General features: G+C 36.9%; 1 protein-coding gene across 1 annotated transcript; it reads left to right on the forward strand.

Moving 5' to 3' along the window:
• Nucleotides 1-5,111: 5,111 nt before the first annotated feature.
• Nucleotides 5,112-8,604, forward strand: LOC107806277 (scarecrow-like protein 14). Its single transcript, XM_016630402.2, has 2 exons — nucleotides 5,112-5,328; nucleotides 6,068-8,604. The coding sequence occupies exon 2, from the start codon at nucleotides 6,081-6,083 to the stop codon at nucleotides 8,325-8,327; it is 2,247 nt and encodes a 748-aa protein (XP_016485888.1). The 5' UTR covers nucleotides 5,112-5,328; nucleotides 6,068-6,080; the 3' UTR covers nucleotides 8,328-8,604.
• Nucleotides 8,605-24,447: the final 15,843 nt, after the last annotated feature.

The following is a 24,447-nucleotide window of genomic DNA, read 5'->3' on the forward strand; positions in this document are numbered from 1 at the left end:
TTCCACTTTATTCTATATAATACTCTTTCCTTTTATTCTTTAAAAAAAAGTATTCTTATATGTGAAAACTTTTAACTTTAAATGTTTAATGATATGCTTTCAGCTTTTATATAAACTAGTCTTAAAGTACGTGCGATGCACGTGTTTGTTGAGTCAATAACAAAAAAATATTGATAAACTATATTCTTCATCATACAAATAAATATTAATATCGTGTTTTAATTGAATTAAAATAATTTCAATTAGAAATTTTGAACTAAATATTAAATAATGTGCCAGCACAAGTTGCTCCGTATTTGAACAAAATTATGATTTTGGTAAAAAGATAGTTAGAGGTTATACTATTTAAAGAATGGTATTTTACTAATCTTTTTCAATTTTAATTTTTTAGAAGTTATGGGTCTTCATTGTTTCCTTCTTTTTTTTTTTTTTGGTCTTCTTGATATGCTTTTGCCTTCTATCTTTTCATCTTTAATTTTTATTGCATCAACTTTTACAATTTTGTGTAACTCCAATATAATTAAACATCTTTTGACATGATGCCCTCAATTTATGGTATATATTTTGAAAAGAAAGATAGATATTTTTTATCCATACTTAGGACCATTTTACGATAAAAACTATTTCTGTTAAAAAAAATAGTAGGTTAGATAAAATATGGACTATATATATTTATTGTATTGTAAAAATTAGATGAAAATGATATAACATTTTGAGAGATTAACTCTATATATTTTGTATTATCGCAACTCGCAACCAACCTAGTATCTTGTAGCTTCAAAGAGTGTTATATTACTACTCATGTTTTTTATTGTTAATATCAAACATCTCATATATTGAAATATATCTAAAAGTCATACATAAATAAGTTGTTATTGCATTTATGGATATATCATAATGAATCTTTTAATCTTAAATAATTATAAACCCCTAAATATTACGATTTATCACATAATTCAATTGAATTGAATTCTTTTGCTAATTAGTTAATTAAAAAATTTAACTATTTGTTCTTAGCACTATAAGAATAATTCTTTACTTTTTCATATTCTTATAATAGCTCATCTATTTTAAATTATTTAAGTGTACTTGCTAAGGAAAATAAAAAAATTCTTTATATTGTTAACTTTTCAGTAATAAAAAATTAAAAACAAAAATTAATAAAGTAATAAGAATTGAGTTGCATTGGTTGGGAAAATATTTTTTGATCTCGATAGAAAATATGGCAAATAGGTTGCAACAACAATTTGCTAGCTAAAGACTTTGAGCAAAGCGGCAAAGCGCTTGAAAAGAAAAAAGAACAAAAAATTTATTTTCTTAATTCGGTTTGCTTCAAATAAGGAAATTAATAATTTTTAGAAAGTAAAATATTAATTAATTTTAAAATCCTAAATATTAGGAGAGTAACCTAAATTATAATGTTATCCACTATAAAATCTATTTTTAAAGGATAAAAAAAGCGAACGACATTTTGCTAAGGGCTTTCGTGCTTTTAATATAATATAAATATCACAATAATCTTTAAAATTATTGCTTTTGATATATATGCCAAAAGTATTTTCTTTCTTAACCTCTGCCGGTGCCTATCTAACACAGCATTTAAAATGAAATGAAGTAAATATAAATGTATTTGAAATGATTATTTTATGTTTAGATCTTACTTAGTGCTCTGTTAACCGTGTTAGAAAATGAGATCAGAGTAATTATAAAAGTTGAACAGTTATTGGTTGAAATGCGCATTAGAATATTCGACTTATTCTATATCATTATTGTCTTACTTTTGTATAATATCTTTCTTGACTAAAAGGGGGAAATAATAAAATAACTTTTGGTTCCAAATTTGACCAATTTGCTTCCTCTCCAAGTATCTCCTCTACAGTCTACATACAAATAGGAGAAGAAAAGACTTCTAGGGTGTGTTTGGTAAAAAGGAAAATATTTTCTAATTTTTTCATGTTTGGTTGGCTTAAATGTTTTAGAAAATATTTTTCTCGTGATCTCATTTTCTTCCAATTGGAGAAAAATATTTTCCCTATCAAGCGAAATGAAAATATTTTCCAAAACTCTTCTTCAACTTTCCCCAACAAAATAATGTAGTAAAAATTATCTTCTTTCATTTCAACAAAAAAATACTTTATTTTCATGATGTTGAAAAAGTATTTTCTTTCATTTCAATAAAATGATGTAGTAAAAAATACTATCTTCTTTCGTTTCAACAAAAAAAAGTACTTTCTTTTCATGATTTGAAAAAATATTTTCTTTTATTTCAACAAAATAATGTAGTAAAAAGTATCTTTTTTCATTTCAACTAAAAAGTACTTTATTTTTATGATATTAAAAAAGTATTTTCTTTCATTTCAACAAAATGATGTAGTAAAAAATATCTTCTTTTCATTTCAACAAAAAAAGTACTTTCTTTTCATGATGTAGAAAAAATATTTTCTTTCATTTCAACAAAAGAGTGTAGTAAAAAATATCCTCTTTCATTTCAACAAAAAAATACTTTATGTTCATGATGTAGAAAAAATATTTTCTTTCATTTCAACAAAATGATGTAGTAAAAAGTATCGTCTTTCATTTCAACAAAAAAAGTACTTTCCTTTTATGATGTAGAAAATATATTTTTCTTTCATTTCAACAAAATAAAAATGAGTATTTCTTTCATGAAGTAAAAAAGTATTTTCTTCGTTTCAACAAAAAAATATTTTCTTTTATGATGTAGAAAAGTATTTTCTTTCGTTTCAACAAAATAATGTAGTAAAAAGTATTTTCTTTCGTTTCAACAAAATAATGTAGTAAAAAGTATTTTTTTTTATTTCAACAAAAATATTTTATAAAAAAATATTTTTTACTCTAAACAAACACTAGAAAATATTTTTTCCGAAAATATTTTTCATTTACCAACCAAACATAAAAAAATAAGTAATAAAACCACTCATTTTCTAAGAAAATATTTTTTATGAAAAACATATTCCTTCGTGCCAAACACACCCATAATCTTTGGGGACTCGGAAAGCAAGAACATTTTTGGGCAGAGACATTAATTGTTCCGGATGGTTACTACATCAGCTTTAATTTACTGCATCAAAATTACTAAATTATTTTTACAACAAAAAAATTATTTAATTTTACCTATTATATTAGAAAGTCATTAAAAAATAGTCACTCTTTGATCTTCCAAATGATAAAGTTCCACATAAATGAAATAAAGAGGCTGTTATTTAAATCCAAAAAGTTAAAGCTCATCTACTAACCGGAATCCAAATATTGTATAATTAGACTCAAGCGACCAAACTATGGCGAAAAAAAGGGAGACAAAAATAGGTATAACGCATTAATTTAATGCGCTATGTATGTCAATTTATTTTTTTACCAGACAGCGTTAACGTCCCTCTTTCTTTGTTCTTGAAATACACGTGGCACAGAAAAAATAGATAAAGAGAATTTAATGTACCAAACAATAAGAAGTGTGCTGGGTGGTGTAATTGTTAAAGGCTAGAAATAAAATTGGTTTTGGCCTTCAAGTCCAAGGACAACAATATTTTGTTTTTTTATTTCTTTTTTATTTTTTTTCATTATTTGGTTTAAGTATTTAGATATAAATACTTTAATATTTATAATTACTTTTTAATGTAACTAAAATCATTTAATATTTATTAGAAAATTATGATTTTTGAATTCATTTAAAGTATAAAAAAAAGCCTTTTATTATTTTGTTAAAATAATCTACCGATATTTTTAATAGTTGTTATTTTGTATTATATGCAAAACAAAATTCTTTTTTTTTCTCTTTTTATTTTCAAATTAGAATTATGAGTTTTATTTTATAGTTAAAATTTCCATAAGAGAATTTTAATTAATATATACAGTTTAATCTATTGCTTGGATTTTTTTATTTTTTAATATTTTTCTTTTTGAATTTAATTATTAAAATTTTAGTTATATTTACACTATATGAATTTTATTAATCAAAATTCTAATTATATTTTTATATTTTTTCTTAAATGTATTTTTTATTTCTCCTTTTATTCCTTGGCTATTGTAATTGTATTATCCATTAAAAAAATTTAAATAAGAATATGGTTGTTCTTATTATTAAACTGGTTATAACCATTTAATTTTTAAAATTATAATCCATTAGGATTATTATTAGCTAAGTAATGGAATATAATTCATATATTTTTATTAGGAAAACTGATTGAATGGTTGCTCGTAGACTAAATTTTTTCTAATAAGAATTGTCCTTAACTAAACTGATTATAACCATTTAATTTATGAACAACCATTTAATTAATTTTTTTAAACTAAATTTTCATAAACTAAACTGTATTATAATCATTTAGTTTATGAACAATCATTTAATTAATTATCCTGATAAGAATATGAAAAACATAATTCATTACTTAGCTAATAATAATTCTTGGTTTATAATTTTAAAGATTAAATAGTTATAATTAGTTTATATTTAATAATAAGAAAATTATAAGATTTATAATTAGAATTTCGATTAATAAAATTCATATAGTGTAAATATAACTAAAATTTTAATATTTAAATTAAAAAATAAAATAAAATAAAATAAAAAATTCAAGCAATAGATTAAACTGTATATATTATTCTCTTATGAAAATTTTAACTGTAAAATAAAACTCATAATTCTAATTTGAAAATAAAAAAAAATATATATTTTATGTATAATACAAAATAACAACTATTAAAAATATCGATAGATTTTTTAACTGCTTACCAAGTCTATAGCTAGCCTTTGACCATTACACTTCCCTATACTCTATTTTTCTTGTTGTACATTAAATTTTCTTTATCTGCTTTTAATGGCCATGTGAATTAAAACAAAGAAAGAGGATACATATTTCCCCCTTCTAACCATAGTTTGGTTAGACAATATTTGGGTTCCGGACTCAACAAATGTAGGCACAGAATACTTGTCAAAAAGCTAAGTGGGAATGTGGCTCAGAGCAAAATGCACCAATAAGCTGCACACACTGCACAGACACAGACAAAGATAGAATATGACCTGGTTTGATGCAAGCCATGACCCATGTTTGACTGGCTCTAGCGGGTTAAAAACCTGGACCCGTCAAGCTTTATCTGATCATCACTTTTAAGTTTTAACATTTAATTTCTTTGCTTCTTTTCTTCTCCTTCACAGAAGGTTCCCTTTCCCTTTTTCTCTTGGCTTAGTATTGACTCCTTGGGCTTTAATATTCATATCCTCTTCGCATTTTTTTTGCCGTTTCATTCTCTTAAATAAAAGTGAGAGAGTGCCTCCCATTTTCACTTCATCGCGCAACTTCTCTTTAGTCTAAGGTACGCACACCAGTAGATAGAAATGTTTGTAAAGCTTTTGTTTTTCAAGTTGAGATTTTTGTGATGACTGATTCTGGTTCCCCCAACTTCTTCAGTTCTCAATTGGGTTTTTGTTCCTCTCGATGTTATTACTCTGTTGATTTTTTCCAGGCTTATGGAGTTTCTTATCTTCCTTTAGAAACTTTTTTTTTGAACGAAAAAAGAATCTAATCTTATGAAAGAGAAATAAAAATTAATGGTGTTCACATTTTTTTCTTTCCAGTTTGGTGTTTTGTGCCTGGCTTCTCTTTCGTGAAATTTGTAACTTAGATTTGATCTTCGTTCTTTCAGTTCTTTTTCGTCTTCTTTTTTTAATTATTTATTTTCGTGTTTTGATTTTGAGTCATATTGTTATTCATTGCTTTGATTCATTGGGTGATATCTTTAATGTTTGCTTTGATTCATTGGGTGATATCTTTAATGTTTGTTTTGATTTATTGCAATTAATTAGCTTAATGTGACCGAGTTTCTGAAAAGTTTTAGGTTTTGTTTCCACCCATTATCTGGTTCTTCTATTGTTTTGGAGTCTTATATCGATATTAGCCAGTATAAGTTTGCTTATGATAAAAGAAATAGTTATCACCTTTTCAATATATGCACAGCTTAGTATATTCTCATTGTTTATTGCAACCCAATGAAATTTTTGTTTCATCCCTCTTTTCTCCTTGTAATATTTTCCTCCTTTCTCCTTTATTTGTAGATTGTGCACGTCTATGGATCCTCGGTTCAATCCGTTGCCTCATCCAGTAAACACTTTCGAGTTCGAAGATCAGATCAATTTGTCTAGCTTTGAGGAATCACTGAATCATCCTCTCAGTTATACGAATGACTATGTAGCTTTTGGTGCCCCTTACAATACATCAAGCCCAGACGTTGGTAACTTTGCTCCATCCTCAAATGTGAGCTCGGAAGTGGACTCTCCAGATGATCACGACTCTGATTCTCTATTCAAGTACCTTAACCAGATACTAATGGAGGAGAATATTGAAGATAAGCCCAGCATGTTCCATGATCCGCTTGCTCTAAAAGCTGCTGAGAAGTCCTTCTATGAAGCCCTTGGCAAGTCGTACCCTCCTTCACCCTATCGTACCTCTGATTATGTTGACCATCAGTTAAAAAGCCCAGACAGCATTTTCTGGAATTCCAGCGAGCATAGTACAAGTAGTAGCAATACTGGTACTAATTCCACCGATACTCAATGGGTTGTTGATCCTGGAGAATCTAGGTTGCCTGTCGAGAGTCATCCATCGGAATACAACGTCCGACCTTTGGTGCAGAGTAACTCAGAGAGGTCCCGTGGTTCTTTAAATAACTTCAATAATTCAAATGCCCATGTGGACTCTTTAGTAAATCCTAATGTTGTTTCAAATGTATTTACTGATAGTGAGTCCATCTTACAGTTCAAGAGAGGGATGGAGGAAGCTAGTAAATTCCTTCCAAACCTCAGTCAATTTGTCATCGATTTGGATAATTATACATTGCCTCCAAAGATGGAGGAAGTATCCAAAGAGGCTGTCGTCAAGGTAGAGAAGGATGAGAAGAATCACTCACCTAATGGCACGAAAGGAAGAAAGCATCAGTATCCCGAGGACAGTGATTACGAGGACGAAAGGAGCAACAAACAATCAGCAATATATGTGGAGGAGGTTGAGTTATCAGAGATGTTTGATAGGGTTCTGCTTTGTACAGATAAGGGGACAGGATGTGGTGATGTCAAGTGTGAGATGCCATCTGAAGTAAACAAAAGTTCAGATCAGAATGGACAAGCACATGGATCAAATGGTGGAAAAACTCGTGCTAAAAAACAAGGGACTAAAAATGAAGCTGTGGATCTAAGGACTCTCTTAATTAGCTGTGCACAATCTGTTGCTGCTGACGATCGCAGGACGGCAAATGAACAGCTAAAGCAGATCAGGCAGCATTCTTCACCCACAGGTGATGCATACCAGAGGCTGGCCAGTGTATTTGCAGATGGCCTTGAAGCTCGTTTGGCTGGCACTGGCACTCAACAATATGCTGCCCTTGCCCCGAAAAGGATCACAGCTGCTGAGAAATTGAAAGCATACCAGGTTTACCTTTCGTCATGCCCGTTCAAGAAAATATCAATATTGTTTGCGAATAAAATGATCTTCCACACAGCATCGAATGCCAGGACATTGCATCTCATAGATTTTGGTATAACATACGGTTTCCAGTGGCCAATACTCATCCAGATTCTCTCACAGATACCTAGTGGGCCTCCAAAGCTTCGCATTACTGGAATAGACCTTCCCCAACCTGGCTTCAGGCCAGCAGAAAGCTTAGAACAGACAGGGAGCCGCTTGGCAAAATATTGCGAGCGCTTTCATGTTCCATTTGAGTATAATGCGATAGCTACACAGAATTGGGAGAATATTAAAATTGAAGACTTGAAACTTGCAAGTGGCGAGACTGTTGCTGTGAACTGTCTTTTTCGTCTTAAGAACCTATTGGATGAGACGGTGGTTGTGGACAGTCCAAGGGATGCAGTTCTGAGCTTAATTAGAAAGATGAATCCAGATATCTTTGTGCAAGCTGTAGTCAATGGATCTTACAGTGCACCCTTCTTTGTCACTCGCTTCAGGGAGGCCCTCTTCCACTACTCAACTCTCTTTGACATGTTTGATGCTACTTTACCCCGTGATGATCAGCAGAGGTTGCATTTTGAACAAGAATTTTATAGGCGCGAGGCAATGAATGTAATTGCTTGCGAAGGGTCCGAGAGGGTTGAGAGGCCTGAGACATATAAGCAGTGGCAGGTCCGCAATATGAGGGCTGGATTCAAGTTGCTTCCCTTGAACCAACAACTCATGCAGAAGTTAAGGTGCAAGGTAAAGGGGGGATACCACCGAGATTTTGTGTTTGATGAGGATGGTAATTGGATGTTACAGGGTTGGAAAGGCCGGGTAGTATGTGCTAGCTCGTGTTGGGTGCCAGCATAGAAGTATCTGAAACACGTTCATTGTCAAACTCAAAATCCTGAGGTCTCCAAAAAGATCATGGGAGGACTGCATTCATGCATGAGATTGCACTTCTGTATTCAGCTGCTTTGGCCGGCGGCACAATTTTCTTTTTAGTTCATAGGATGCTGTTATGTAGCCAAAACCGATGTGTTATGTAGCCATTCTGTACATAATGTTGTCCCTAGAAAGGATTGGTTTTTGCTAATCTTGATTAAGCTTAGTATGGTGAAACACATAGTTGAAACTGTTTGTGCGACTTAGCTTTGCTTGTCATGTCTCCTTGTGATCGTTCTGTGTACAATTGGCTAACGACTGGTAGTAGTTATCTATCTACGTTCTCTAAAATTAGCCTAATGAGGTGTGTTGTCTAACATTTCAATTTTATGTATCAAGGAGAAAAAGGAGAATTTTGAAACCCATTATGTTAAAACTTTGTTTCCCTTTCCAGTTCAGTTTTTTGGTTTTAACAAAAATGTCACTAGTTTCTAGGATAAGATACATCTTTTGTCTTGACAAAGATAATCTTATGGTGACTATGGTAGTTGCATAATTTCTCATATCTTTTCTTTTTTGCTCTCTGACATATTCTTTTTTTCCCTAGCAATTGAAAGGGAAAAAATGTTGACCAAATTAACTTTTAAATTTGTATTTTACCTTCAATTTTATGAATTTCATGTTAAGCCCCCTTTCATTAAATTAATAGATAAAGCGTAATATTTGAAGCAATTCTCCCTCCTTTTTATTGTTCTTTCTCATATATTTGGCATTAGTTCTCTCTGGGTTTCCTTCTTACCACGTAAATATTCTTACGATAATATAACTCTTTGATGAACTGAAAGAAAAGAATCTGTTCTACTATTGATCTATTTAACTAACGAAAAATCACTAAATTAAATAAATCCGAACCTACTAGAAAAAACTAAAGAAGACATCTCAAAGACAGGTTATCACATGCTTTTAAGATTAAAAAAACCATTATAAAAAAAAGATAATGTCAGTAAGAAAGATATCATTAATTACGAGACAAGTTTTATCCGATATTTGTCCTGCACTATCTTTAAGAAAATAGGAATCTTGATTTTATTTACACTGCAGTTTAACCTTTTATTTGATTCTTTTTATTAAGAGCGTAATAAGGATTAGAGGTACAAGTTTGATTCTTTTTCTTGTGCCAAACAAGTGTAAATATTTATGGTAGTTACTGGTTTCCAGAATATTTACCAACTCTAATACCTCGCTCGTAGAATTGGGTAAACGTAAATCATTACATTTAAAAGTTTAACTATTAAAGCGAAAACACTTTTTTATATTCACAACTAAAATGATAAATTATTAAATGGTTTCAATATCTTCATTCAAAATCACTAATAACACTATGTGGAATTATAAAGCCTCAAATAGAATGAACCTGGTCCATAAAATGAAGTCAATTTAGTTTGGACTAAACTGCATTGAGATATGTAATTTGACGTTTGGTTTGGAAGACATATTTGTCTTTTGGTTTAATAATTGACTTATTACAGTATAGTGTCTTCTTACATCGTATGCTGCCCTTTTGTTTTGCGCTTGTCATTTTCTCTGACGCTTTTACTATATTAGACGGTCCAATTGATAAAGCAATTTTAAGTGATTACATACGAAAAATAGATGTCCATAATTGTGTAGTCCCCGTGATCCATCATGATATATGTTTAATTGCGTCTTTGTCATCTGTATCTGCGGGAAATTTCCTTAAGTAAGGGTAACAAAAAATTTCAATAGAAACAGCAAGCAGTCGTCTAATTATTTAAGATGAGAAAAATGAAAGAGGAATCATTCATAATTTTTTTTATAAATATTTAGTCACTTTGAATAGTCAATTTTCTTTTTCAAAGTAAATATGTTTCACCAATATCAAAGTGTTAGTTATAACAAGCGGTATTGCGTTTTGAAGATAGTAATTTCTTAATTGTTGAATTGTTCCTTAGACATTTGTCGTTCAAAAGAATTTAAGTTGTATGCAGCCGTTTAAATATAAATTTCGATGGTTCTAGCATGTTACTTTTTTCATGTTGCAACATTTACTTTAGTTTTTTATTTATTTATTAAAACACTAATTTGAGTTTGGCATTCTAACTTTGTACATGATCATTACTTCATAGCAGCTGAGAGAGTTGAGGAGACAGGGCATCGACTAGCAAATTATTGCAAGACATTTAATGTCCCTTTTGAGTATAAAGCTATAGCTAAGAGATTGGGATTCTATCAAGATAAATAGGGATGAGATGCTTGTAATTAATTGGTTATAAATGTTTCTGATGAACTAACTGGAGGACGAAAACAGTCCAATATAATGGACGATGTTCTAAGATTGGTTAAGCAAACGAAGCCTGAAGTTTTCCTTACGGTCAAAACCGGTTAGTACTTCGTACGAACTGATCGAAATAGTAATGTATTGGATCGAAGATCAGGTTGAGATCCGAAGTCAGGTCATCAAGTTTCGAGCCTTAGGGATCGATCAATATCGAGCTCGATATCATTATCGAGCTCGAATCCAAATCGAACTATGATGAAGTTATCGAGCTTACGAGGCAGAGACCGACCAACACTGTCCCCGAATCAATACAAGGCTCCGAATCAGAATCGAGCTCGAGTCAAGATCGAGAGCTCGAGTCAATATCGAGCTCTTAGACAAGAGCCGTTGCAACCGCACTAGGGGAGAGAATCCTGGCAGGAATTATGGAAAAGCTGATTTATCATGGGTCTCCCACTATGTATTTTTAATTGTATCTAAAGTAGGATCCCTCCACTATAAAGGGGTTGGTTATTATTTCTGTAAAGCATCAAGTTTTGCTTACATTGTAACTAAAATATCATATACTCTCATACTGAAGAATTATCCTTTTTAGTTTCATAGATTGACTTATCTTGTTTAATCCATAAATCATCCTCTTCTAAACTTTGTTTATTTTCATTCTTTACAGTCAATATTCGATATTTCCATTTACTCTTACGATTTGTGTCAAGTTATACCATATACCCTTAGAACTACGTACAAATTCAACTCCATCCATTTTTTGGGTAAACAGTTTGGCGCCCACCGTGGGGCTAAGGATAACAGTGGTTATTTAATATGAATCCACAAAACACGCCATTTTACGCTTGTTTCCGTAAGTGTTTTTGATTTCGGATTAGCAACGACGAGCTATCAAATAAATGGCCTTACCTATCGACAACGAAGTTGGTCTTTAAGGTGAGAACAACAACTTAACGCCCAAGACCGAAAGGCCGCTTGTCGACGCCGTTGAAGCTCGAGTCGAAATGCCATTAGATGTTAATTCGCATGTGGCCATTGAGGCAAACCTACGTTCTGAACCCGAAAATAGCATCCATGGTGGCACTCGATCTGCAGCTAGAGATACCCATAACGTAGAAGAAAACGGCGTCAGCTTGCGCATGATTTTCGAAATGTTGCAAGCTCAACATGCAACAATAGCTCAGTTACAGAGTCAAAACCAGATACCGAGCAGGACGGAGCCCAGTCCACCCCGAGAAATCGCCCATAGAACGGAACCAGCTATAGTAAGGTCAAATGAGCATGAGTCGGGGACTAATCCCGAAAATGCTAAGATGTTCGAAGAACTGACCAAACGAATAAAATCAGGAGAAAGGAGGATCGAGGCAAACGACAAAAAGGTGGAAACATATAACTCCAGGGTTGATCAGATCCTAGGGGCACCGCCAATATTGAAGGGCTTAGATTCTAAAAAATTCGTACAAAATCCTTTCCCCCCAAGCGCGGTTCCAAAATCGATCCCAAAGAAATTCTGCATGCCCGAGATTCCTAAATATAACGGAACTACTGACCCCAACAAACATGTCACCTCTTACATATGTGCCATCAAAGGGAACGACCTAGAGGACGATGAAATCGAATCCGAATTATTGAAGAAATTTAGTGAAACCCTGTCAAAGGGAGCAATGATATGGTATTATAATTTACCATCTAATTCTATCGATTCTTTTGCTATGCTTGCAGATTCCTTCGTAAAAGCACACACCGGGGCCATAAAGGTCGAGACCAGGAAGTCGGACCTGTTCAAAGTAAGACAAAAGGATAACGAGATGCTAAGGGATTTCGTATCTCGTTTTCAAATGGAACGAATGGATCTGCCTCCAGTCACAAATGATTGGGTTGTTCAGGCTTTCATTCAAGGTTTGAACGAACGAAGTTCGACGGCTTCACAATGGTTGAAGCATAACCTGATCGAGTACCCAGTTATTACTTGGGCCGACGTGCATAATCGGTACCAGCCAAAAATTAGAGTCGAGGATGATCAGTTGGGTTCTGAACCCGCTGCTAGAAGGGACACCAATCGAGAACAAGGTCCGATCAGGGACCGGTACCGACCATATAGTGGAAGTCACAGAATCAATGAATCGAGACGTAACCCCGGACAAGGTAACAAAAAAAGTGATCGAGGTCAAGGGTCTCGGGGGCTGATGAACAGAAATAGGTTCGACAGGCTTACCGGACCTAAGAAAGCACCATATTTATTGGAGTATAACTTCAGCATTGATGCATCCGCCATCGTGTCCGCTATCGGACGCATCAAAGACACTAAATGGCCTCGACCTATACCGATCGATCCTGCCCAAAGGAATCCCAATTAAATGTGCGAATATTATGGCACCCATGGCCACAAAACGGAAGATTACAGGCAACTAAGAGAGGAGGTAGCCTGGTTATTCAATAAAAGGGACCTTCGAGAATTTTTAAGCGACAAGACCAAAAACCATTTCAAAAACAGGGATTTCGGCAAACAAAACGAATAGGAAGAACCACAACACATCATCCACATGATCATCGGTGGCGTCGATACCCTTCAAGGGCCGGTTCTTAAACGCACTAAGACATCGGTTATGGGGGAAAAGCGACCCCGAACTCAGGGTTATGCACCCATATGAACATTGTCCTTTAATGATGAAGATGCAGAAGGAGTCATGCAACCTCACAACGATGCACTGGTAATATCTGTACTTATGAATAAAACTAAAGTTAAGCGTATGTTAATTGATCCAGGTAGCTCAACCAACATTATTAGATCGAAGGTTGTAGAACAGCTCGGTCTATAGGATCAGGTCGTACCCGCAACCCTCATTCTAAGTAGATTCAATATGGCATGTGAAACCACCAAAGGCGAGATAATTCTGCCGATAAATGTGGCCGGGACCATCCAGGAAACGAAGTTCCACGTAATCGAAGGCGACATATGGTACAACGCCCTTTTTGGAAGGCCATGGATCCACAATATGAGAATTGTACCTTCGACCCTCCACCAAGTTCTTAAATTCCCAACATCGGAGGGAGTCAAAACAGTGTACGGGGAACAACCGGCCACGAGAGAAATATTTGCCGTCGAAGAAGTAATTTCGATATCCTCACCTCTATCAACAAAGGGGTCGTACTCAAAAAGAGAATGAGATGCCAAATAGCAATCACAGACGTCAACTTCAACCCAACCAGAAAATCAGAAGATTGACGAAGATGATCATCAAAGGGCCCCTCGATCCTTCATGGTCCCCATGATTCCGACGCTACCTAATCAACGATTGAAGAACTAGAGCAAGTCATACTAATCAAGCATTTGCCCGAACAAAAGGTATACCTGGGAACGGGATTAACCCCCGAACTCAGGAAAAGGCTTATTCAATTTTTTATCGATAACATAGATTGTTTTGCTTGGTCCTATTTAGATATAATAGGGATCCCATCGGACATAACGACGCATCGTCTAAGCCTGGACCCTAGGTTCAAACCGGTGAAGCAAAAGAGAAGACCCCAGTCCGAGGTAAAGCATGCGTTCATAAAGGACGAGGTAACTAAACTTCTTAAAATAGGGTACATTCGGGAGGTGAATTACCCCGAATAGTTAGCCAATGTAGTTGTAGTCCCTAAAAAAGGGAACAAACTTAGAATGTGTGTAGATTATAAGGATCTAAACAAGGCGTGCCCCGCAGATTCTTTTCCCCTGCCCAACATCGATCGCATGATCGATGCCACGGCCGGCCACAAGGTACTTTACTTTTCTTGATGCCTATTCAGGGTATAATCAAATCCAAATGAACCCGGAAGACCATGAAAAGACTTCATTTGTCACCAAGTATGGAACATATTGTTATAATGTGATGCCCTTCGGGCTAAAAAATGCAGGAGCTACTTACCAACGCCTAGTAAATAAAATGTTCGAGGAACAAATAGCTAAATCAATGGAAATTTATATTGATAACATGCTAGTTAAGTCCCTGCACACAAAGGACCATTTGGCTCATTTGAGGAAACATTCGATATTTTAAGGAAATACAACATGAAGCTCAACCCTGAGAAATATGCTTTCGGGGTCGGTTCGGGCAAGTTCCTCGACTTTATGGTATCGAATCGGGGGATCGAGATCAACCCCGATAAAATCAAAGCCATTGAAGACATCGCCATCGTGGACAGTGTAAAAGCCGTGCTGAGGCTAACGAGACGGATTGCTGCCTTAGGCCGATTCATTTCAAGGTCGTCAGATCGAAGTCACAGATTTTTCTCTCTACTAAAAAAGAAGAACGATTTCGCCTGGACCCCGGAATGACAACAAGCATTAGAGGAATTAAAGGGATACCTATCGAGCCCACCACTGCTTCATACTCCAAAAGCAGACGAGAAACTTTGCTTATACTTGGCAGTGTCGAAAATTGCGGTAAGTGGTGTCCTAGTTCCAGAAGAGCAAGGTACGCAATTTTCCATTTATTATGTAAGTTGAACCTTAGGAGAAGTAGAATCTAGATATCCACATTTAGAGAAATTGGTACTTGCATTGATAAGCGCCTCAAGAAAGTTAAGACCATACTTTCAATGTCACCCTATATGTGTATGAACCACTTACCCACTTCGTAATATTTTGCATTAGCCTGAACGATCAGGCTGATTGGCCAAATGTGCCGTCGAACTCAGTGGGTAAGATATAGAATATCAACCCCGGACAGCCATCAAGTCTCAAATTTTAGCGGACTTCATGGCTGATTTCATGCCAACCCTCGTACCGGAAGTCGAAAAGGAACTCTTGTTGAAATCGGGTACATCATCGGGGGTATGGACCCTTTTCACATACGGGGCTTCGAACGTGAATGGGTCCGGGATAGGCATCGTTTTAAAGTCTCCTACGGGTAGCACTATTAGGAAATCTATCAAAACTACTAGGTTGACTAATAACGAAGACGAGTATGAGGCCATGATTGCAGGTCTCGAGCTAGCTAAAAGCTTGGGAGCAGAAGTCGTTGAAGCCAAATGTGACTCTTTACTGGTGGTAAATCAAGTAAACAAAACCTTCAAAGTTCGAGAGGACAGAATGCAAAGGTATTTGGACAAACTGCAGGTAACTTTGCACCGTTTCAAAGAGTGGACTTTACAATATGTACCTCGAGAACAAAACAGTGAGGCCGATGCACTTGAAAATTTAGGATCATCGGTCGAAGAAGATGAGATCAGCTCGGGGACTTTCGTTCAACTCTCGAGATCCGTGATCGAGGAAGGTCATACCGAGATAAATTCTATAAGCTTAACCTGGGATTTAAGGAATACGTATATTGAATACTTGAATAACGGAAAGCTCCCATCGGACCCTAAAAATTCGAGGGCCCTACGAACCAAAGTTGCTCAATTCACATTGTCCGCAGATGGAATATTATACCGAAGGACATTCGATGGACCATTGGCAGTATGCTTAGGTCCAGGAGACACCGACTACATCCTATGTGAGATTCACGAGGGTACTTGTGGAAATCATTCTGGTGCCGATTCATTAGTCCGAAAAATAATCAGAGCAGGATATTATTGGATCGATATGGACAAAGATGCAAAGGGGTTTGTTCAAAAATGTCAAAGGTTTGCACCGATGATCCATCAGCCCGGAGAGCAACTTCACTTAGTCATATCCCCATGGCAATTCATGAAATGGGGAATGGATATCGTCGGCCCTCTACCTTCGGCCCCAGGTAAAGCTAAGTTCATTTTATTTATGACTGAGTATTTATCTAAATGGGTTGAAGCACAGGCGTTTAAAAAAATAAGGGAGAAAGAGGTTATAGACTTCATCTGGGATCATATCGTATGTCGATTTAGGATACCTGCCGAAATAGTGTATGACAATGGTAAACAATTTATCGGCAGCAAAGTGACAAAATTCCTTGAAGACAATAAAATAAAAAGGATATTATCAACACCGTATCACCCTAGTGGGAACGGATAGGCCGAATCGACAAACAAGACTATCATTCAAAACCTAAAGAAAAGGTTGAACGACGCTAAGGGAAAATGGAGAGAAATTCTACCCGAAGTTCTTTGGGCATATCGAACAACATCAAAATCTACTATGGGGGAAACCCCGTTCTCTTTAGTATATGGCTCAGAAGCCTTGATTCCAGTCGAAGTCGGGGAACCCAGTGTCAGGTTTCGATATACAACAGAAGAGTCAAATCACGAGGCTATGAATACTAGCCTCGAATTATTGGATGAAAAACGAGAAGCTGCTCTCGTCCAATTGGCCGTCCAAAAGCAGCAGATCGAAAGATACTATAATCGAAGAACCAATCTACGCCATTTTAAAATCGGGGACTTAGTGCTAAGGAAAGTCACCCTCAACACCCAAAATCCAAATGAAGGAAAACTGGATCCAAATTGGGAAGGACCGTATCAGGTTCTCGAAAATGTCGGTAAAGGATCTTACAAGCTCGGTATTATAAACGGAAAACAACTACCAAGTAATTGGAATGCGTCAAACCTAAAAAGATACTACTGCTAAGGTACGACCCTCCCATGTTCGTTTATATTTCAAAACTAACCCTTGTATGAGTTTGATCAGGAACAAAGATGGATCATTCAACTCGAAGCCCTAGGTCTGAAAGCACGCGTTGCACTCTTTTTCCCTTAGACTGGTTTTATCCCAAATGGATTTTTCGGCAAGGTTTTTAATGAGGCAACCATTGATCGTGCTAACATAGAACAATTCAACAGTATCCGAGGCCTCTTTACAATCAACCTCGAATACTGGGGGGCATGGAATTACCCCTCAAATATATGAAGTTTAATACAAGAAAGTTACTCCATAACAACAGGGTTCCGATAGGAAAAATAGTAAGAGCCAAATGGTCAAAATGAACCATGCTCATGTAGTTGGCCCGAGCCCTGACACAAAATATGAACACATGTATAATGACTTACAAAACATGAAAAATTTCCTCTTTACTGATATCTTATATCCAAGAAAAATTCCTCTATTTTGAGATTTTATGTAAACAGGCTTAAAAGTCGACCATTACCCCATAAATCGGGGACTGCCAACCGAAAAATCAACGAGTTCGAGCAGCACTCACTCGACTACTAAGCCTACGGGCTAAACTTATTTTGAGTTCGAGAAATCACTCACTCAACCATCAAGCCTACGGGCTACGTTACTTTGAGTTCGAGCAAGCACTCACTCGACTACTAAGCCTACGGGCTACTCTTATTTTGAGTTCGAGAAATCACTCACTCAACCATTAAGCCTACATGCTATATTACTTCGAGTTCGAGCAAGCACTCACTCGACTACTAAGCCTACGGGCTACTCTTATTTTGAGTTCGAGAAATCACTCACTCAACCATTAAGCCTACGGGCTATATTACTTAGAGTTCGAGCAAGCACTCACTCGACTACTAAGCCTACATGCTACTCTTATTTTGAGTTCGAGAAATCACTCACTCAACTATTAAGCTTAAGGGCTACGTTACTTCGAGTTCGAGAAATCACTCACTCGACTACTAAGCCTACGGGCTACTCTTATTTCGAGTTCGAGAAATTAAGCCTACGAGCTACATCACTTCGAGTTCGAGCAAGCACTCACTCGACCATTAAGCCTACGGGCTACATCACTTCTAGTTCGAAACACTCGCTCAACTACTAAGCCTATGGGCTACTCTTATTTTGAGTTCGAGCAAATACTCACTCGACCATTAAGCCTATGGGCTACATTATTTCGATTTCGAGCAAGCACTCACTCGACTACTAAGCCTACGGGCTACTTCGAGTTTGAGCACTCACTCGGTTATAAAGGCTACAAGGTCCAAATACGATCATATTGCCTATAGCCTTATGAAAATCTTCATAAGGCATGAATGAAACAAAATCTTCACAAAGCAGAGAATAAAACAGAAGCAAGTCAGGAAAAGAAAAGATCTTTATATATACACAAGAATGTTTACAATGTCCGAACAGGACCTTGCACAAAAAACCAAAATAAAAACTAAGGGCTAAGTTTCTTGGTTATCTACGGGGACAGTCTCTTCTCTGTCGGGCTCCTACCCGCTCTCGGACCCACTCTTTCTCCCATCATCGCCATCATCATCATCATCATCATCATCATCATCATCATCATCATCATCATCATCATCGGAAGCCGAGGCTTCAGCATCAGCTTCGAGCTCTTTAGCCCTTTTTATCTCTTCGGTGAGATCGAAACCTCGAGCATGGATCTTCTCGAGGGTTTCTCTCCGAGATCGGCACTTAGCAAGTTCAGCAACCCAATGTGCTCGAGTGTTGGTGGTCTCGGCTACCTCTCTTGCTTGTACCTGAGCAGCTTCAGCATCAGCTCGATAGACGATCACGAATGCATCCGCATCGGCCTTTGCCTTTTCAGTGTCAGATTTGGCCTTGGCAAGTTCGAAGGCCATCCGAGCCTCGAGCTCCTCTATTCTTCTTGCTTGAACCAAGCTCTTCTCCTTCATGCCTTGAAGTTGACTTGCAGTCAATGACAATTGGGCCCGAACAGTTTCTTTTTCTGTAGCGAGATGGTCAATGCCATCTTTCCATCCCATGGTCTCCGCCCTTATTATATCAACTTCCTCATGAAGCTGCCCGATCATCTCGAGTTTCTGCTGCAGCTGTGATATTAAAATATTAGCCTCCGATCCTAAATCAAGCCATAAGATCTTAATATTATCATTACCTGCTCGGTCAGGTCGGTCTGGTCTTGATGAGCCTTGTCCAAATCATCTCGAAGGCCTTTGTTTTCTTCTTCCCTTTGCCCGGAAAGGAGTCTAAGGGCATTCCTCACCTTCGTAACCCGTCGGAGGTCGGCCTAGAACCGATGCAGCTCAGCTCGAGACCGAGAACATGCTTCTCAATGAACCGCCACAGCCTGCGAAGAAAGAAGAAATGAAGTTAGAAAAGAATAGCAAACATAAAAGTAATATCAACGAAGAGAGTTAAAGCTTACCCGATTCAGAGCTTGCTGCACTTCGGAAAAAGCAGGGAGAGTGGGCGAGTCTCCGATTACTATTACCCCAAGCGACTTGCTTGGGGCGTTCTCCTTAGTTCGGAGAGCTTCAGGACCGGCCCCTTCCGATATACCCACCGTTTGTTGACTTCGGTAGGAAGCATTCTCGATCTCTAATGATTCGGGGACTCTAACCGAACCTTCCTCCAATATCTCCTCAGTCCGAGGCAGAGCTTTATAAATTGCCATCAATTCAACTGCCTTTGGGGCATCGATGGTTTTCTTCATTCGGGCCACTAGCACGTACCCGTCGTTTTCTTCTTCTTCTTCTTCTTCTTCTTCTTCTTCTTCTTCTTCTTCTTCTTCTTCTTCTTCTTCTTCTTCTTCTTCTTCTTCTTCTTCTTCTTCTTCTTCTTCTTCTTCTTCTTCTTCTTCTTCTTCTTCTTCTTCTTCTTCTTCTTCTTCTTCTTCTTCTTCTTCTTCTTCTTCATCATCATCCCTTAGACGCAGAACTGATTCTACGGTCAAAGGAATGGCATTATTCCTCGGCTTACGAGCCATCCTCGTCTTTGGTTTTGGATCTTCGAAAGCTGAGGCCCTTTTTCTCTTATTATCCTTCACCGGCTTTGGAACAGAGGTCGAAGCCTCTTTCTCGACGGACGAGGGCCTCAAAACTGTATCTTTGCCCACACCTACATACAGGAAAATTTATTTAAGTATATGGAAAGCATCTCATTCGAACTACCAAAGATACGAGAAAGGGGCTTACTATGATTTTTGGCCTCCCATCGGCCCTTTGACAAATCATGCCACGAGCGCTCTGCATATGTGGAGGTCAAAGCTAGATCCCGTACCTAGTTCTTAAGGTCAGGAACTACACCGGGCATCCAGGGAACCGCTGCATCACAAAAAGGGATATCAGTGAGAAAAGAAATTAAAGGGAAAAATAATAGGAGATAACAGCAGAATTACACTTATGCTTCATGTTCCACTCCTCGGGAAAAGGCATATTTTCAGTCGGAATCAGGTCTGAAGTCCTTACTCGAATAAACCTGCCCATCCAGCCTCGATCCCTTTTCTCGTCTATGCTCGAGAACAGAACATTGGTAGCCCGATGCTAGAGTTTTATTAACCCGCCTCGAAAGAGGAGAGGGCAGTACAATCGGATAAGATGGTCGAGCGTAAAAGGCATCCCCTCGATTTTGTTCACAAAGTAACGGATCAAAATAACGATCCGCCAAAAAGAAGGATGGATCTGGCCTAGGGTTATTTGATATTGACGGCAGAAATCAATAATAACATGGTCGAGGGGACCTAATGTGAGAGGGTAAGTATACACACTTAAAAACCCTTTCACGTAAGTGGTGATATCTTCTTCAGAAGATGGGATTATTATTTATTTATTCTCCTAATTACAATCTTTCTGTAGATGTTCGAGGTGCCTTTCGGTTATCGAACACAAATACCTCGATACTGGCTCACATCGGCCGGGAACCGATGAGCCTTTGTCGACCTTAAAATCAGAGGTAAGAACACACACCCCAAGATGCACTCCTCAGGCCGTGGATCTACCGGTGTTTTGTCGGCGGCAGGTTGTGAAGAAGAAGCTTTCTCTTTCTGAGGAATTATTTTTAATGTTTTCGCCATTTTTAGATTTAAAGATCGAGAATAGAAGGAGGTAACAAAGATTTGGTATTTTTGAAGAAAGATTTTGCAGAGAAGAATCACAGATTTGCGAATGAATTCAGAAGGTGTGAGAAAGAAATTAGAAAATTTAGAGTTTGGAGATGTAAAAGTGATTAAAAGTGAAAAGGGGGTTATTTATAGGTAGATCAATGACGGTTCATTTTCGATAATGGCCGACCATCGTCTGACATGCATTAAATGCCTAGGTAAACTGAACCGACAGGACAGCTATCACGCACGTCATGATCGGACTCGATGCAAACGCCAGTATATATCTAATCGTACCATTAAATAATCATGTCGTTTCTCGCTACATCCTTCCCAAAAAACGAGGGGACTATCTGTATATGGTCAAAACCGGTTAGTCCTTCATACAAACTGGTCAAAATGGTAATGCATTGGATCGAAGATCAGGTTAAGGTCCGAAGTCAGGTCATCAAGCTTCGAGCCCTAGGGACCGATCAATGTCGAGCTCGATATCATTATCGAGCTCGAATCCAAATCGAACTATGATGAAGTTATCGAGCTTACGATACAGAGACCGACCAACACTGTCCCCAAATCAATACAAGGCTCTGAATCAAAATCAAGCTCGAATCGATATTGATCTCGAGTCAATATCGAGCTCTTAGACAAGAGCCGTTGCAACCGCACTAGGGGAGAGAATCCTAACAGGAATTATGGAAAAGCTTATTTATCATGGGTCTCCCACTATGTATTTTTAATTATATCTAAAGTAGGATCCCTCCACTATAAAGGGGTTTGTTATTATTTCTGTAAAAACTAAGTTTTTGCTTACATTGTAACTAAAATATCATATACTCTCATACCGAAGAATTATCCTTTTTAGCTTCATAGATTGACTTATCTTGCTTAATCCATAAATCATCCTCTTCTCAACTTTGTTTATTTTCATTCTTTATAGTCAATATCTAATATTTTCATTTACTCTTATGATTTGTGTCAAGTTATACCACATACCCTTAGAACTACGTATAAATTTAACTTCATCCGTTTTTCGGGTAAACAGAATTGTAATTCACATCATATGGTACAGGCACTTTTACAGTCTCCCTTTGCTTCTGTATCTGGGGCTTTACTTGCATTTGAAGCTTATTTCCAATCAAACAAATCCGCGTGTTCACTTTTGATAAATGGTAGCACAATATTAGATACATTCACACCATTTAGTTCATAAAGCTTTAAACTTCAACATTCCAACCAACAATTGTATCAACAGCATAGAGTCATATACTGGGCTTCTTTTGCACTGTCTATGTTATGAACCCAAATCCACAACACAAAGTAAACGAGGGAAATGATAGGTTTAATTCATAAACTCAAAGAGTCAATCATTACAATAATAGAAACTAGAACTAAGAAGGAGATTCAGAGAAGAAGGATAGAGAGAGCCGAGGGAGAACAGAAAGAGATAGTCTAGAGGAAGAAGCCACAATAACGGAGACGAGAGGGGAACATAGTTCTCAACAATTGGCTTAATCCCAAAATCACAGACCATTAATCTTTTAATAGAATAGTTCTTGGGCTCACTACTCAACCCGGATCCCAAATTAGCCTGATCTTATTGCTTGTTTTCGGCCCAATAGCTCTTCTCAGCCCAATAGCTATTTGTGTGTTGATATCCTTATTGGGCTGGGGTTGATTTATAACAATACCATCGTCCTCAATAAGAACCTTATCCTCAAGGTTCGAGGCAAAAAATTCTTCAATAAAGGAAAATGGTAAACTCGTTGTAGCTAGATAAACATTCACACGTATAAGGCCTAGTTGGAAAGTCCACTTGCATATCAAAAAGAAACCAACAGCCCCATGTGTGCCAGCAACACAAGTACGGGATATGATATTTATTGAAGCAACATCAATAACTAACACGAACCTTGGTATGCATATTTCTGTGGCGAGCTCATCTCTATCACATGTAAAAAGCAGAACAAGAACTCCCTTTATAACAAGGGCAAGTTGTGCCTCTAGCACCCCTAGCAAAGCAACAAATGCTTGGCAGTTTCCTTGGCAGCCCTTTTCCTTCAGTATTTCAACCCATAGGTCCATTGTGATTAGCTGTTCGTTTGTTCTCCTGTTCAAAGTATTGAAACGCCCCGCCATAGACTCAACTACACCATCAACTTCAGAGCGAAGCTCTAGAGTTTCAAATATCCCCAAACTAGCAGTGGAGTCAATATTTCTACTCCCTTTTATTTTTCTCCACAACTCACCTAGTGCACCATAAACTCTAATGCTACTTGTAGAATGTGATTCAATAAGGGAATAAAAACCAAAACATGACAAGCCATATTCTAACTTGGTAAATTCATGAATAGTTGCTTTCCGATCTTAAAGATCAAGGTTGTCAACAGAGAGAGGTCCATTGTATATTAACAGAATAGCTATGGCATTCAAGGTTGCTTCAAAGACACCATCTCTATCTTCAAGAATTGGTACATCAAAAGGGCCTCCTCCCGAATCGAAGACTACAAGCATATCAAAAGTAACTTGGCTTCTCGGATTTACCCCCGTTTGCCCAGCTATGACACTTTGAAGGACTTGTGTAGTTCTTTCTCTGTGAATTTTGGCAGCAACATTTAGAACAACACTAAGAAGTGAAGCAATGACTAATGCATCAGTAATGAAGTCAGATGTTGGCCTAGTAAAATATCAAGTCGGGGATCCCACGCAGTAGTTATGGAGTTAATATTTGGAAAGAAGAAAAATACGTTAATAGATCCCTTCAATAGCAGTGGCTCCACATTCACTGTATAACCTGTTAGAGACTTGAACTTGAAACTTATTCCTGGATCTCCAACACAAAAACCCGTCACAATTCCACGAACAATGACCACAACGAGATTTACACCAGGATTAAATGGAAATTGATTTGAAAGACGTTGATCAGTGAAAGTGTTATCAATACGACAAGATGATTTATCAGATATTTCCTTGAAATCGTCCACAACTATGGTCGAGAAATCCTTACAAGTACTATCGAATTTCATTGGGACATCAATATGCGGTACACTCACCACCAATAGAATATCTTCATCATGTTCTACTTCTCCACTAACGTTTCCATGCTCAACATCCGGTATCGTTTCATCCGAAGGCATTTTACCTGTCGAAATCT

This window comes from Nicotiana tabacum, chromosome 22 (genome assembly GCF_000715075.1).
Source record: "Nicotiana tabacum cultivar K326 chromosome 22, ASM71507v2, whole genome shotgun sequence".
NCBI classification, from domain to species: Eukaryota; Viridiplantae; Streptophyta; class Magnoliopsida; order Solanales; family Solanaceae; genus Nicotiana; species Nicotiana tabacum.

What these genes read in the sequence shown, in the direction of transcription:
- LOC107806277 (XM_016630402.2), top strand. Translation starts at nt 6,081, where the DNA reads ATGGATCCTCGGTTCAATCCGTTGCCTCATCCAGTAAACACTTTCGAG.